The 16,691-nt window shown below is 38.1% G+C and overlaps 1 protein-coding gene and 1 long non-coding RNA gene across 3 annotated transcripts in view; one reads left to right on the forward strand and one right to left on the reverse strand.

The window, feature by feature from the left end:
• Positions 1–16,691, reverse strand: part of SCML4 (Scm polycomb group protein like 4) — a 179,779-nt gene that overhangs the window by 12,317 nt on the left and 150,771 nt on the right. For both annotated transcript variants that reach the window (XM_051997487.1, XM_051997489.1), the window contains one exon: positions 13,456–13,743. In XM_051997487.1, coding sequence (XP_051853447.1) covers positions 13,456–13,743 — 288 coding nt within the window. The remainder of the gene's footprint in view (positions 1–13,455; positions 13,744–16,691) is intronic.
• The window catches only part of LOC127562057 (uncharacterized), a 31,623-nt gene continuing 29,991 nt past the window's right edge, over positions 15,060–16,691 (forward strand). Inside the window, exon 1 of the long non-coding RNA XR_007953598.1 lies at positions 15,060–15,244. This is a non-coding gene — a long non-coding RNA (uncharacterized LOC127562057). The remainder of the gene's footprint in view (positions 15,245–16,691) is intronic.

A 16,691-nucleotide genomic window follows, 5' to 3' on the forward strand; every position in this document is an offset into this window, starting at 1 on the left:
CTACTTCTTTCCAATGCACCTCCTTATACCTCTCCCTCCTTATTCTTTATTTCTATAGCCATTGCCCCAGCCTTGGCCCTCCTCACTATGCCTGGGTTACTGAAAGAATCTCAGCATAGGTGATGTCCTTGATTCCTATCTCCTTCCCCTAGAAGCATTTATTCAATAAAAAATGTGTTAATGTATCTGGTTGGATTTAGTATCCTACATTTCCTTTAAACCTCAGCTCAAGCATCACTTCATGACATGGTCTGGTTCAAAAGAAGAACTTGAATAAATGCTTGTTGAGGGATTCATTCATTGAGGAGCAGCATGTGGCAACATAAGCTCATATTTAGATTGAAATTTGCATGCAACAAAGAGCAGAAAGAAGGAAGAGAGGGAGGGGGAGAAAGGGAGAGAAAGAAGAAAGGAAGGAAAGGAGGGAGGAAATCTATTTCAATAATTCAGGTGATGGGTGATGAGGATCTAAACTAGGAGAGTTCCTATGTGAGGGGAGAAATAAGGATGGATTTAGGAAATATTGTAGAGGTAAAATATTTGGCAATTGATTGGGTATATGGGAGTGGTAGAGAGAAGAATTAAGAATGACTATGAGATTGAAAACTTAGAAAGGAAGAAGAAAGGAAGAAAGGAAGGAAGGAAGGGATGAATGAAAGAAGGAAGGAAGGAAGGAAAGAAGAATAAGGAAGGAAAGATTTAATAAGTGCTTACTATGTGTCAGGCACTGTGCTGAGCACTTTACAATTATTATCTTATTTGATTCTCAAAACAATTCTGAGAGGTAGATGCTATTATTATCCCTGTTTTATATTCGAGAAATCTGAAGTGGATATCTGGGACCGTATTTGAATTTGCCATTTTCTGGCACACAGAGTAAAAGCGGGCTTGATATAGTATGGCTGATGGATAAGACTGAACTCATGTAGAAGGCAGAAGAAAAGGTCTAGCTCTCACACAAATGTCGAAAGCATCATTATCATCTTCTGAGCCAACTAGATTGGTAACTTCTAAGTCATCTTTGACTCTTTCCTTTCCACCACACTCTAACTTTTTCCTGCCCAATCAGCTGCTAAGATTTATTTTGACTCTACAGTATGCCATAAATTCCACTCCAAAACATTGCTGCCCCTCTTTCCCTCTAATTCATATTGATACCACACATCTGGTATGTGTAGGGGAATAATACAAAATATGGATAGAAAAGAAAGCTGGAGCCAGATTGTAAAGTACTTTAAAACAGAGATTATATTTTATCTTAGCAGCAACAGGGGCCACTGGAGCTTTTTAAGCAAGGTAACACAATACAAACTTTGCTTTAGGAATATCATTCTGGCAAAACTGTCTGGAAGATAGATTAAAGGAGAGAAACTTGAGGCAGGGACACCAATTAATAGCCTATTGCAATAATTCAGGAGATGAGGATCTGAACTAAGAGGATTCCCATGTGAGTGGAGAAAAGGGGATGGATTTAGGAAATGTACAGGTAAAAGACTCGATAACTGATTGAGTAGATGGGAGTGATGGAGAAGAAAGAATTAAGGATAACTGTAAGTTTAAAAACTTAGGTGACTAAGTTGGGATTCTCTGGACAAAGATAGGGAAGCTGAAAACAAGGGAAGATGGGCTGGGGGAGGGAGAAAGAGGTCATAAGCATGAACTTTTTTTATTTTGAATTTACTTTGCATATATTGTATATTTACTTAACAAGAGGTATGTTGTTTTCCCCTGTAAAATTCAGGTTTTCTGATGGATAAAGATCTGATTTTAGTGTCAGGTATTTGCTATTAAATCATGTCCAACTCTTCATGATCCGTGGATATAGCATGCTATTTTCTTGGAAAAATACTGGAGTGGTTTACCATTAATTTTTCCAGTGTATTTAGGCAAACAGAGATCTTATGACTTATGTAGGGACACATAGCTAGTAAGCAGCTGAGATCAGACTTGAATTCAGATCTTCCTAATTCTAGGCCCACTCTATTCACTGAGCTACCTACCTACCTCCAGAGTCAGGCATTCCTGAATTCAAATCCCACTTCTGAGACAAACTGGATTTGTGACCTCTTATTGCCCTCAAGCAACTCTTTAGGACTATAATTTTCATGGTAAGTGCAGATCTGCATTGGTAGGAGTTTCTTAACTGCCATACCTCATAAAAAGTGAAATCACAGGTCAATTTAAAAAACGAAAAGGTACAACCAGTGGGAAACCTCTGATAGGCTAAATGTCCAAAATCCAATCACTAAATAGAGCAATCTTATAAGCAGGGGATCACTATTATTTTACAGGTAGTGTTATGCCACAGTTCTCTTTAACTGTCCTAACTCAGTTTCCCTGTACAAGTTTCCCTTGTCTCAGTTTCCTTACCTGTTCTGTCTCAATCTCTTTAGTTGTAAATCCCTCTCTGACCCAGTAAGACTGAGGATTATTTGTTCTAAGGTTATAAATTAGCAAGATAAACAAGAGAGTAGACCTCCTGACTCTTTTGTGTCCTCAAGAATTTATAATATCCCTCTAAAATATTCCAAGATACCTCACTGATATCTTTATTTCTGTGTATTCAGACATCCTGTCTCTGGGTTTTTAGGATTTATGGCCTCCCCCATCTTGATAGAGGTTTTCCCTCACTTCTTACCCCTTCCTTTGTTGAGAGAAAAGGTATTTAAGAAGTTGGGGTTCCTCCATTCATTGCTGGAGGCTGGCGTCTGGTGGCTGTATGCTGGACGCTGGATTCTTTGGGATGACAGTCTCCTCCAGCCCTGGGACTAACATGGATTCCTTGGTCCCAGTATACTTATCTCTGTCTGACTGGATAATTTGAGATGAGAGTCCTGTCCAGTCAATCTTACTCTCCCATTAATAAAATATTAAAAACTCTTTAATCTCTCTCCTGCCTCAGTTTCTCTGGCATTACATTTGAATAATGAAGATAACTGAGCATTGATGAAACAAATTCTCCCAGGTTACCTGCAGAATCTTTGGGGTCAAATCTGAGTAACTATGTCTCCTTCTTAGTGTATGAAGTCACAGTAGTTTTCTGTTGTCATTTTTCTTTCATTCTTAAAGAGGACTATGATATTAGGAAGGTGATATCATGACTTGCAAGTGAATTAGATTTAAGTGAGAGAAGGTTGTGCAAAGTCATCAGCCTTACTTTCTCCTCCAGAGCCACCTGGGTCCAGTGGCCAGATATAGATCTGGACAACTGGAAATGGCCACAGTTGTCTCTTCCTTGTAAATTATTTGAAAATACGGGACTGAAGGAAAACAGACCCTTTGCCTTCCTGTCAATGCATGCATACATTATGGCTGGGGTAGAGATTTCATATGCTAAATCTTCCTTCCTGCCCTATATGGGATGTGGATGAGAGAAGGTGCTCTGTACTGGAACTTTCTATTGGAAAATCTTGAATGCATCACAAAGCCATCTGAATGCTGTTGTGTTTAAAGACATTTGCATTCAACTAGAGGATCCAGAATGAAGGAAATCACATTTGTCAAATACTTTTGAATCCTACTTCATCACAGCATTTGAATTAATCAGGATGATAATAGATGTTCTGATTAGAAAAGACTGGGAGTCTTTGGTGCCATTAATGATTTTGTAGCTGTCAAAACTGAAGCTGACTCTAATGTCCTTTTTTGGCACGAATAAGGAAAAATGAAGATAAATGAACAGATGAAAGCAAGGATTCTTTTTTAGCAAACTCACAGAGCTGATTTCCTGTGGTACCTCAGCTGGTTGGATAGAAAAAGAAAAGCTCATTTTTTAAGACAGAGACTCCAGAATTTGTGAAAATGAAGAGGAAGTAGAGAATTAGATCCTAGAATATGGCAGGATCAGAAATTTGCAAAATTACAAAAGACTTTTGTTATTATCCTTCTTCACCTCTCTAAAGCAAGCTGACCTCCTCTCTTCCTTTCGGTTCTCAGGGCATTGCTCTCTCCTGGTTCTCCTCTTACCTGACTCCTCTTTTTCCATTTCCTTTTCTGGATTTTCTCCATGTAATGGATGTGTGGTCCCTGTTCTGGATCTTCTCTTTTATCTCTACAGTCTTTTTTAATGATCTCATCAACTTCAATTAGCTCTTTATAGGTAACTTCCAAATGTATATAGCTAATTCTCATTGCTCTCCTAGATTCTAGTACCATATCACCAAGTTTTTTGTTGGACATCTTCACCCTGAAGCATCTTAAAGTCATCATGCAAAAATTAAACTCATCACATCTTTCCCTCTAAATTTGTCCCTGCTTCTAACTTCTCAATTTCCAGTAAGAGTAGCACTATTCTTCCAGTCACTCAGGTTGGCAATCTCAGATTTATACTCAACTCTATTTTCACTCACCCCACCCACTGTTATTTATCAACCAGTTGTCCAGTCTTCTCATTTCCTTTCTTCTCTCTCAAATTGTTTACCACCCAAGTTCAGTCCATACATTGGTTATAATCCTTACATAAACAATTAAAAAAGCACCACTAATTTGGTCTCCTTGCTTCCAATCTCTCCCTAAATTCCAACCCATCCTTCACACTCCAAAAGCACAGCTCTGATCATTTTACAACATTACTCAAAAAGCTTCAGTAGCTCCCTATTGTCTCCAGGATAAAATATGAGTTCTATTTGGCATTTAAAGTCTTCACAATCTGGCTCTAACCTCTGTTTCCAGATTGATTTTAAATCACTCTCTTCTATATGCTCTGTGCTCCAAGACAAACTGGTTTGCTTGTTTTCCCCCATACATGACATTCCAGCTCCTATTTCTATACTTTGGCCCAGATTGTCTGGGTTCCTCCTTACCTTTTGGAATTCCTAATACCCTTAAGTCACTTCTCCAGTTTCACTTCCTATATGAAGACCTTTCCTGATTCCTTTACTGAAATTTCCTCAAATTATTTTGTATTTATTTATTAGATATATTTTATTTTTTTTCCTTGTAGACTTTAACCCTTAAAGGACAGAGATACTTTGTTTCCTCTTGGTATCAGTGTTTAGGGTAATACATCTGGAGTCAGAAAGACTTCAATTCAAATACAGTCTCAAATATTTACGAGGTATAAGATCCTGAGCAAGTGAATTAACCTCATTTGCCTCAATTTCCTCAACAGAAAATTAGGGATAATAAGAACACCTATCTCCCAGGGTTATTGTAAAGATGAAATGAAACAATATTTGTAAAGTGAATAACAGAGTGTGAGGAAGGGCAGTACCTGGCACAGAGTGGATAGTATAAAATGTTAATTAGTAATTACATCCTTAGCACAGTGACTGCCTGGAACACACAGTAGAGGCTTAATCGAAGCTTGTCAAATTGAATCCAAAAGATTGTACAAGTTATCAAGTCATTTTAGAAATGAGACAATTGAGCTCTGGAGAAGTGAAACTATTTGACTGTGGCTCAGAGTGAATTAGTAGCAGAGTTCTAACTAGAATTCAGTTCTTTTATCTCCCAAACTGGTTGTTGAGACTGTCCAACCAGTAACTAAGCATATGCCTTACTGCCCATAAAACATCCCAGGAAAACTTTTATCAGGTGGATGGGGCAAGAGGAAAGGTGGTCATGGTTGAGACTCACAGCTAGTGGCTTGGTGGTATGGACCTTCGGGGTTGGGGGGATGTTACACAATTGTATCGGCCAAAAAACCAGCACAAGTTACATGCTAAGATTTGCCCAGGATTTAATGGCAGCCCATAAACCAGCTTCAAGAAGAAGAAAAATGGAGTTGCCCAATGGCAAGTTTGTAAAACCTTTGCAGTGGTCTGTGCTTATAAAGATAATAAATAAACTACATGAACTGGCTGCCGCAAAGGTGTCAGGGAGATCTATGAATTCAGCCTGGCATTGCCAGGACAGGCAAATTTAATAGGTTAGCTGGAACACATGACAGATGTGAAAAAAATGTAGTGTCGAAGCCTGGTGAAACATACAAACTGCTTGACAAATGTCTTTGTGAAAATGCCAGCATTTCTCATGGTGTGGAGTGCTTTGTAAGTAGTGATGTCCTTTCCCTGGATACAGCCCAAAAGCTTATGAAAAATGAGACCCAGTTGTGAATGGAGGTATAATGAAATGTTTTTCTAGAGCTGAAATAATAATTCCCAGGAATGGAATTGCCTTAAATCTAGTTTTTAAATAATCCAGCACATTTTTACATGTGTGCACATTCAATCTCCGTCTCACTGCCTCTCACACACCCATGTGAAAACTCAATAAATCCTTTCATGTATTTCATGAATCTGTACATGTTTTCATCTCCATATCTGAAAAATGGGGGAATGGAAAAACTACTGGACTAGGAATGAGAAGTATCATCATCATCATATATGACATTCAAATAGCTTTTTAAGACTTGCAAAGCTCTTTACATTCAGCTTTTCATTTTATCCTTATAACAACCTGGAAGGTGACTATCAGTATTATTCCTGTTTTATAGATGAGGAAACTGAAACTCAGAGGGGTTAAGAACTTGTCCAATGAGACACAGCTAATAAGTATTTGGGGCAGGACTCAAATCTAAGACTTACTAATTCCAAGGCAAGAACTCTTTGTATTATCAAAGGTTCTTGGGATCCATTGTTGCGCCACAGTAGGGCATGATCTGAGCCAAGCCCTTATTTCTCTAGGTCTTAATTTTCTCTTTTGTAAAATGGAGGTACTAATAATTTTGTTTTTGCCTTGTAATTTCTTTCAAGGAATAAATGAGATAATAATATCTGGCATTTACCTACCACTCCAAAGCAAGTGAAGCAAGCACTTTATCTCCCTGTCTCTGTCTCTCTCTGTGTATCTCTGTGTTTCTCTCTGCTCTTCTCTTCTTTTTCTATCCTCTCCTCTCCTTTCCTTCTTTCCCTCCTTTCCTCTTCTCTCCTCTCATCTTCTCTTTCTCTCTCCCTCTCCCCTCTCTATTTATACACACATATATATATAATATATATACACATATCATATATGTTCACATGTGCATATATACATGCATGTGTGCATATTTATTCATGTACATACCCTGGTGTCTCATCTCATTTGAGCATTAAAAGAAAGATGGGAGGAAGATGTAAAAGATGTCATTCTCATTTTACAGATGAGGAAAATTAATGCTAAGAGAAACATTGACCAGTAAGTGGCAGAGATGGGAATTGAACCCAGACATTCCCTACTTTAGGTGTATTACTCTACCCACTATGCAACAGTACCTTTTTGAAAGCAGATAGCATTTATATTTATATTACAATTATATAATCATAATATAATTAATATAATATAAAATATTATGTAGCATATATCTGCCTTAGTCATGTATTTATATATTTATATTATTTTCATATATTCTAAGATTTTCAAAGTGTTTTTCAACTATTATCATCCAATCCTAACAATAATCCTGGGAGGTTGGTGATATCTTTATCTCCATTTTACAGATGAGGAAATTTATACTATATAACATCTCCAGAATTACAGAGCTAGACTAAGTGTCTGAGACTGCATTTGGACCCAGATCTTTCTTACTTAAGGCCCAGTACTCTATCCCCTGTGTTACCCAGCTGCCTCAGATACAAACATCTTTCAAAAATATTTAGTTACTTTTTTTTTTTTGCTTGCTTGCTTGTTTGACCTCATTTGGGGTTTTGTTTGCAAAGATACTGGAATTGTTTGCCATTTTCCTTCTCTAATTCATTTTACTGATGAGAAAACTCAGGCAAATAGGCTTAAATGATTTTTCCAGGGTAACACAATGAGTAAAATGTCTGTGCATTTGAATCTGCAAAGATGACTGTTTCTGACACCAGGCCCAAAAGTGTTACATAAATTTGAGGTATATAATTCCATACCTCTATAATTTATGAGCATGATTTAAAAATCAGTGGAAAACCTGACTAGAATAGTAGAAAGAACATTGGGTTTGGACTCAGAAGTTCTGAGTTTGAATCCTATCATCATTTAATAGTTGTTTAACATTAGACAAGTTAGTTCACTGATTTAAGCCCTATTTTCCCTATCTGTGCAATGAAAGAGTTAGACTATAGGGCCTTTGAGGTGACTTTTTAGTTAAAAAATGTCCTGTATGCACAAACAGCTCACCTGCAGTGGGAGTAAGGGTAAACTTCCCTTCCTAGAACCCTTGTTGGACTGGGCATCGATTCCATTCCCCTCTCCAGAAGAGACAACAAAGACCAGGGAGTAGTTACTTCTTAAAGTCATAAAAGTATCTAAGTTCGTCAATAATCATTTATTAAGTACCTATTGTATGTCAGGCATTGTGCTAAGAGATGGGGAAAGAAAGAAAGTTAAAAGATAGTAGTTCTTATTTTCAAGGAGCTGGCAGAGATGAGGATGGATAGTGAAATTCATTTCAATAAATATTCACTAAGCACTTACTATGTGTCAGGCATTATGCTAAGAGCTGGGGATACCAAAAAAATATAGTCCCTGCCCTCAAGGAACTTTCAATCTAATGGTGGGGGGAGGGAGAGAGGAGAGAAATAAAATGCAAACATATATATAAAGCAAGCTATATGCAGGGTAAGTAGAACATATTAATAGAAGGAAGAGAAATTGGGGAAGGATAGTGTTCTAGGTATGAGAGATAGTGAAAATACCCAGTGATGGATTGTCATGTAAGAGGTAGGTTTTGAATATAAGACCTCTCATTCCAGAGCTAGAGCCCTTGCCATTGTAGACCAGTTTGGCAGGTGGAAGGGAAAAGATGTATTTTATTTCTATCACATATGGAACTCTTTTCTGCATTTTTTCATAGAAACAGGATTATAAATGGAGGCTGGGATTAGAAGCTAGCCCACAAAAGCCTATTTAACCCATAATATAAGGGAGATGCAATATACTTATAGTAGTATTGTCTTCACTTTTTTTTTCTTTTTGATAGAAGTTGTATTATAGTCCTATCACATTATGAGTTAAAGTGAAATATTATATGGGTAAGGGAGTTGGGGTTGGGAAGGGAATCCCTAGAATGATTTGTAGGAAAAGGTCACATTTTTGGATAGGAGTGAAGTACCAAGGTCCCCGAAGTTTACTAATAATAGACAAAAGCTAAGAATTTCAAAAAAGACATTTGGTATTTGTGTTTGTTTTGTTTGCTTAAGGAAAAGCATTTTTTAAAAGCAAAATTTCTTTAGCTACATCTCTTGAATTATACAAATAGTATAGTGTAGTGGTAATATGAATGTGGATTTGAATTGTGACCATGAAGTTATGATATTAATATTTAGGTGGAATTTATAGAATAATTTCCCCTTATTTAATTGTCATTCCTGGTGTCCCATTTAATTCAGTTCAACACAGATATATTGATTATGTTCTACAAAGAAAAACGATGGGTTAGGTGTTATGGGGAAAGAAAGCTCAGACAAAACATTATCCACTGTCTTCAAGAAACTCATAATCTAGCAGAAGAGGTAAAACACGTGCCCAGATAAGGCATAGAATGGGACAGGTGATAGAGGAGAAGTATGAGCTAAGATTGTGAATGTGTATGTGTTACGTATACTAAGAAAGGGGAAAAGAAGGAAGAAGAGAGAGAGAACAGAAAGTAAGCTTTTTGAGTGTTTAGATTTTTATTTTTGTATTTGTATCTTGAAAGCCTAGCACAGTGCCTGACACATAGATTTTAAGAAATGCTTGTTCACTTGCTGAATGGGAGTAGAGAGAAAGAAGGAAAGGAAGGAGAAGAGGGAAAGAGAAAAGGAGGAGAGAGAAGAGGTGGAGAAGACAGAGAAGAAAGGAGAAGAGAGGAAGAAAAGAGAAAATGAGAGAAGAGGAGAGGAGGAGAGGACCAGAGAGGAGAGAACACAGAAGAAAGAAAAAAGAGGAGAGAAGAAGATAGAAAAATAAGAGAAGAAAAAAGAGAAGAGAGAAAAAGAGAGAAGAGGAAAGATAAGAAAAGGAAAAAAGAAGAGACTAGAAGAGGAAAGGAAGAGAGGAGATAAGAGAGAAAAGGAGAGGATAAGACAAAATAGAAAAAGAAAGAGGAAGAAGAGAGGAGATAGAAGAAGAAAGGAGAGAAGAAAAGACAAGAGAATAGTACAAAACAGGAAAAGAAGAAGAGGAAAAGAAAGGGTTATATTGGATAACATGTAATCCCCTTGCAAACTTTCAAGCCTATAAAAAGGTCACTTGTTATAATATAATGAACCTATGGCAATTCATTTGGGTGATGAGAAGATCCACTGAAGGTACAGAATTTTGTTATTTGGTGATTCAGGATATGAAAGTTTTTTGTTAAGTATTGAACATTCAAACTCATAATTCTCTCTCAAGACAACTCCAAACTTTAACCCAGCAAAATGACAGTATACAATAAAACTTCAGGCTGCCCTAAGAACTGATTTATCCTGTTTCTTTATTTTAAACACTGAAGTTTGGACTAAATATGAATGAGAATCCTTCAAAGTCTACTGGTAAAATGCAAAAGTCAGAAAGTCTTAGTTATTTGAAATCTCATGTTTCTCAGCAATTCTTTCTTGGCTGAGAGACAGGAGCACACTCTCAGAGAATTTCTTCACCTGAATACCAAAGCAAAAGCCAGGAAAGCGTGGGCCATGTACACATACTCTTCACATTACATTGACAAGCGTGACAGATAAGCTCAGGCACGTGCATCAAGACAGCAGGAAGACAGACCAAGTTATTCACTGGAGAGAGAAAGCTGTGTGGTTCTTCATGATGCCGGATTCTTGCCATCAGCACAGGACTGCATAAGGTACATGATTTCAATTTATACCATGGAGGGGTGACGAGTCTAGGGGCCGTCCCCAAATTTATGACCAAAGTCACTTCTATTCCTAGAGATAACTCAGTACTTTCACATTCAGGGTGTGATTTTTAGAACAATAAGCAGTGGACTAGGTGACTTCAGCACCACTCACAAGAGCCAAACTATTTAGTAACTGATGAGACCTTGGTAAGGAAAATAAAGTATTGTCAAAGGTTTGACTGAAGGCAGAGATTGTTTCATTTTTATCTTTATCTCAGCTAGCTCAGCACTTGACACATAATAGGTACTTAGTATAAATGCTTGTTGATTGATTCATGTAAGGGTAGGATTGAAAGAAAAACCATACAGAATATAAATGCTAGGACTTCTTCATTTGGCTAGAATTGTTGTTATTCACTATGCTAAAAGCCAACAGCCTCCTAAATGGCTCTCTTTTAGTCTCTTACCTTTCCAATCTGTCCTACAAAAGGCAGCCAAAATAATCTTAAGCCATAAATCTGACCAAGTTACTACCGTGCTCAAGGATCTTCAGTGGCTCCCTAGGATATTTAAGATAAAACAGAATACTTTTTGACCCTGAAAGTCCATCAGAGTTTGACTCCAGAAGACCTTTTCAGGCTTGTCTTGCATTACTATCTTCATGTATTCTACATTTCATTCAAACTAGCTAGGTCCACGGAATGTCTTTCATGTTCAAAATGCATTCCCTGACTACCTCCATTTCCCAGAATCCCTCTCTTCCTTAAGTTTTAGCTCATGTGCCTCTTCTGCAGCAAGCATTTTCTCATCCCCTATTTGTTGGTGCTTTCTCCCTCTTAAAATTATATATATTAGAAATCCAAGTCTATCTAAGTGATGTTGGGTAATCACAATCTCTGCAGGTTTAAATTTCCTTGTTCTAAAAAATGAAGAAATGAGACAAGGGAACTATTAAACTTCTTTTCTGTGTTGATCTTATGCAGATGCATTGATTTTTTTAAAAAGGCAGACCTTGGCTTTCAATGCATATTCAAAATCCATGATAGTCCTACCCACCACTCCATCCCTACTAGAATGTTGCAAACTAAGCCATTGCTAGTGCCAAACCCATTCCTGGGCAAAGCATATATGTTCTTTCCCATTGCTTCTCCCTCACCCCCAATTTAGGCTCAGACTCCCAATAATCTAGTCCCTGCTTTTTGGGTTGGGGGACTTCATATAGGAAATTCTTAAAAAATTCAATTGATAATTCAAAATCAATCCTTGTACATCTTAAAAAAACAATTCCCATAAAATCAGATCTAATTTCTTTATCTCTCCCCCACTTTTCAGTTACTTACCCTTTGACCACATAGCTATGGCCATGCCTCCTTACTGGATTCCCAGCTTGGCCACACTCTTAGCATGGTCTTAGCTCAAACTTCATTTTGGCTCTGGTTCTGTTTTTGCACAGGAAAGCCTGATCTAAGAATTGGTCAAAAAGGCTGCCTTCTAGGGAATAAAAAGCAAGGAGATCCAAAGAAGAACATATTATAACTACGGTTTATATATGCCCATATTGTCCATGCCAGAAAATGCCAATCTCCCTGGCAAGTGGGTGTTTATGTTATGACCAATCAAGTTGTAAGAATCACAACAAAAACTAAAAATTCCCAGAATTCTAGAGGGAGTGTCTATCATTGACACTTCAGGCAGCCAACTCCAGAGCTGTGCCTTGTAGAATTAAAGAAAGAGGATGCATTCATTTAATTATTATCATAGAATTAGTTTCCTCTTCAAAGAAGCTGGGGAATAGAAATTTTCCTAAGTAGAATAAGTGAAACAAATTTTGTAGGATAAGGCATTTGTGAAGAAAACAGGCCTGGGGCCAGTACTATCACAACCTCAGAACTGATGTTGTGGGCAACCAGAAGGCAACATGAGAAGACTTATCTTTAACTAGGAAGGAGTAAAGGAAGCAGGAGTTTGGAAAGGAGATAATATCTACCACCTAGCATTGTTGTGAGGATAAAAAAGGTAATGCTTGTAAAGAATTTTACAAACCTTAAGCTCCATATAAATACTAACTTAATTTTTTTTTTTTTTACTATTATAGAAAAGGAGATGGAAGGGAATCAAAGCTAATTTCCCCCCCTAAGTCCCATCATCCTTCCAAATATAAAATGATATCTAAGACAGAGTATTCATCCCTTTCTAGCCTGGAGAGTTGTGCCAGGGGAGGAGTTTAGGGCAGGATTTATAGTCTTATGGTATGAACCTCAAAATTAACAGAAGGATCCTGGTTTCTTCAACAGCCCAGATCTGCCATCCCCTTGAAAAGTTGGCTCCCATCACTTTTTGCTTCTCTACCCTCACTGCCACAAGGAACTGGCTGGGTGATGAAGCAGATTGGAGCCTGGGGGAGGCTTTTGGAGATGGCTCATGTGTACGGGGTAGAGCAAAGTAAACATACATGAAAGCATTTTTGATCATTCCTGGCTATATAAGTATGCAATCTACAGAGCTCTGCTAGCCTGGGAGAGAAGAATAAGAGCAATGTGATATTTTATTTTTAAAGGATACAGGCAATGATGTGAGAGACAATAAAAGAATAGGGTCAAAGCTTCCTAACACCATGTGAGCTCTCCCTCTCCTATGTGGTACTTAGGGGAGAAATTATCAATTGTATTGGCTTCTAGAAGAAACTGCTATTGTCTCCAGAGCTCTAACCTTAGACAGTTACACATGGGATTGTATTACGTTACCACTTTTGTTTCCTTCCAAATAAGTGCCATTCCTCATGAGGCTGGATGCCTGATGCCTCAGACCAACAGTTGAGGGGCCACTTGAGGACATGGGGCCAGATCGATGACCGCAGGAGGAAGTTGGGAGGCCTCTCCCAAGGCATCCATCTCCAGAGCTCAACCTCCCAGAATACAAGGAGGAGGAGGAGGAAGAGCCCATGCAACTGAAGGCAGAATTGGAGGGGTCCACACTGTAGCGCTTCATACCCACAGGGTCCAACAGGTAATCTTCCGAGATGACAGTTTTGGCTGGGCAAGGAAGCAGTGCAAAAAAGCAGAGATCAGCACAAGAGACCAATGGTCACTGGAACATGGCAAACCTTTCCCTGACAGTCAATTCCCAATCATTCAGAATGTTCGGAGGTTAGGGGCAATTGTGAGTAGTGAGCCAGGAATACCTAGATTCAAACATCACTCTTGACACATCCTGGCAAAATGACCCTGGACAAAAACCAGTCTCTCAGTGATGAAGGCAATTCTCTTAGACTCTAAGTTGCTGGCCTGCATTGGGGGGGAGGGGGGTCAGGGAGGGAGGATGTTTCACATCTGAGAGTTCATTCTAATCAATGAAATTACAAGTTCAGACCTGACCCTAGCCCTATTGGGTATTTGGGGAGTGGTGTTATGTAGATAGAAGAAATCCACAGAGACCACTTACATCTTGTTAGCAAAAAAAACAAACTACCTATTTCATTCCCTCTCTGAGGGAGCTGACAAACAAAAAGGGCTCTTTATATTTCTCTGCTTTCTCTCTCTTTGTGTAGTCTCCCTGGATAGAATATAAGTTCCCTGAAGACAAAGACTATTTTATAGTATTTTTTTGCATCCCCAATATCTGGCTAGTGCATAGTAAGTTCCTAATAAAAACTTGTTGGTTGATTGTACAGAGATGCTAAAGAAGCATTTGGAGAAGGGGAAATGGAATTATCTGAATGACCATTTAAATAATTATACAATCAATTCAATTCAACAAAAAATATAATGATTCTATTATGTGCCAGAGAAGATGCTTAGGCAGGCAGAGACTGAGACAAAACAAAGAAACAGTTCTGCCCTCAAGAAGTTTGTATTGTCAGGAAGGATATAGCAAGTGCCTAAGTATTCACCAATAAGCACTTATTAAGTGCTAGCACCATGCCAGTCCCTAGGGATATAGAGTTATAAAAATGAAACATCTTTCTCTCAAGGAATTTACATAGTACTATGGGGATACAAAATTACACACACACACACACACACACACACACACACACACACACACATATATATGGAGAGAGAGACAGACAGAGATCCAGAGAGACAAAGAGACAGAGATAGAGAGAAAGAGGCAGAGAGAGAGACACGCACACACATTCAAAGACCAAGAGACAGAGATAGAAAGACACTAAGAGAGACACACATACACAGAGAGCCAGAGATCAGACAAACACACACACACACACACACATGCAGACAAAGAAACAGAGAGAGGGAGGGAGGGAGGAAAAGAGGGAAGGAAGGAGGGAACGAGAGAGAAGAAGGAAGGGAGGGAGGGAGAGAGAATTGTTAGTATTTTTCAAATACCACCACACAGGAAGCCCATGAATCTAATGATCAATCAAATCCTCTGAAAAAGAATTCCTAGGAACATTATCCAGCAGCCTATTATGAGAGATCATAGAACAGAACCTTTCAGCATTCCTTCCTTTCTTCCTCCCTAATCTCTCCATCCTCAACATAAGTAAGAGGGAAAAAGGCTGTCCCTACCCAGGTAAGTGACTGGGAAATTCTTCTTTTTATCCATGAGTAAAAAACAAAAGCCAGAAAATGCCTGGCAACCAGAAAAAAGGTATGATTAGATGATATGCTTTAGTGGATAGAGGGCATGAAAAGAAATCAGGAAGATCCAAACTCAGAAAACAGCTATCTGACCCTTACAAGACACTTAAGCTCTATTAGTTTCACCTGTTTTCTAGTCCTTAATAATATCACTCACCTTTCAAGGTGCTATTATTGGGTTTTTATGAGCCTCAAATGAGATGTGTGGGTAAAGTACTTTTCAAACTTGAAAGCAGTATATAAATGAGAGTCATTGTGATGATGGGAATATGGTTAACTTAAAGATGGAAATAATCACAATAACCAATTAGATAGTAAATATAATATATACTCTGCTAATAATAGCTGTTATCTTACAAAACACTTAACATAAAATTAGCTTATTGATTTTCACCACTAATCTTCCTTCCACATCTCACATCATTCAAATGCTTTTTCCCAGAATCCCTTTCTCACATGAAACAGTAGCCTTTCTTGCCAAGGCAAACTCTTCATCCCATCCCTTTTCCTCCAGCAAATTACTCTCTTTATCATTCCCATTCTCACTACTCTTCAGTTTTTATCTACTGGCTGCTTTCCTGTTGTCTACAAACATATTCATATCTCCCTCTTTCTGTGATCCCGATGTCCTTACTGGCTCTGAGTAAATCATTTACAAATGGTACCTTTACTTCCTCTATTCTTACTTTCTTTTAAACTCTCTTTAGTCTAGCTTCCAGCTTCATCATTCAACTGAAGCTGCTTTTTGCCATGGTACTGATGATCTCTTAATTGACAAACATTTTCTCAATCCACAATCTTTTGAACCTTTTTGTAGTCTTTGATACTCTCTTATGGATACTGTCCTCTCTCTGGATTCTTGTGTCAATACTCTGTCCTGGGTTTTTTCCTTTCTTTCTAATTAATTCTCATTCTCCTTTGCTGCTTCTTCCTTCAGATCATATCTACTAACTGTGAGTGTTCCCAAGGCTCCATTCTGGGTTTCTTTTCTTTTCTCTATGCTACGTCATTTCATGATCTCATCAGTTGATGATTCTCAAATCAATTTATTTAACCCTAATCTTAATCCTAACCTCCAGTTTCATATCTCCAAGGCCTATTAGACACCACAAGCTAGATGTTCCTATAGATATCGCAAGCTCAGCATGTATAAAACATAACTTAATATCTTTCCCCCTCAAACTTTCCCCACACTATTGAACTTTCCAGAGCACCACCATCGTCCCAGTCACTCACAATCTCCGAGTCATCATCTCTTCCTTCTTAGCACTCATTCAACATACTTACTCTATTGTTAAATATTGCGGTTTCATTAAATGTATGGCATCTGATTCTTTTGTAATACATTTAGCATATTAACTAAATCATGCCATAGTAAG

The sequence above is a fragment of the Antechinus flavipes genome, chromosome 4 (genome assembly GCF_016432865.1).
Source record: "Antechinus flavipes isolate AdamAnt ecotype Samford, QLD, Australia chromosome 4, AdamAnt_v2, whole genome shotgun sequence".
Classification (NCBI taxonomy): Eukaryota; Metazoa; Chordata; class Mammalia; order Dasyuromorphia; family Dasyuridae; genus Antechinus; species Antechinus flavipes.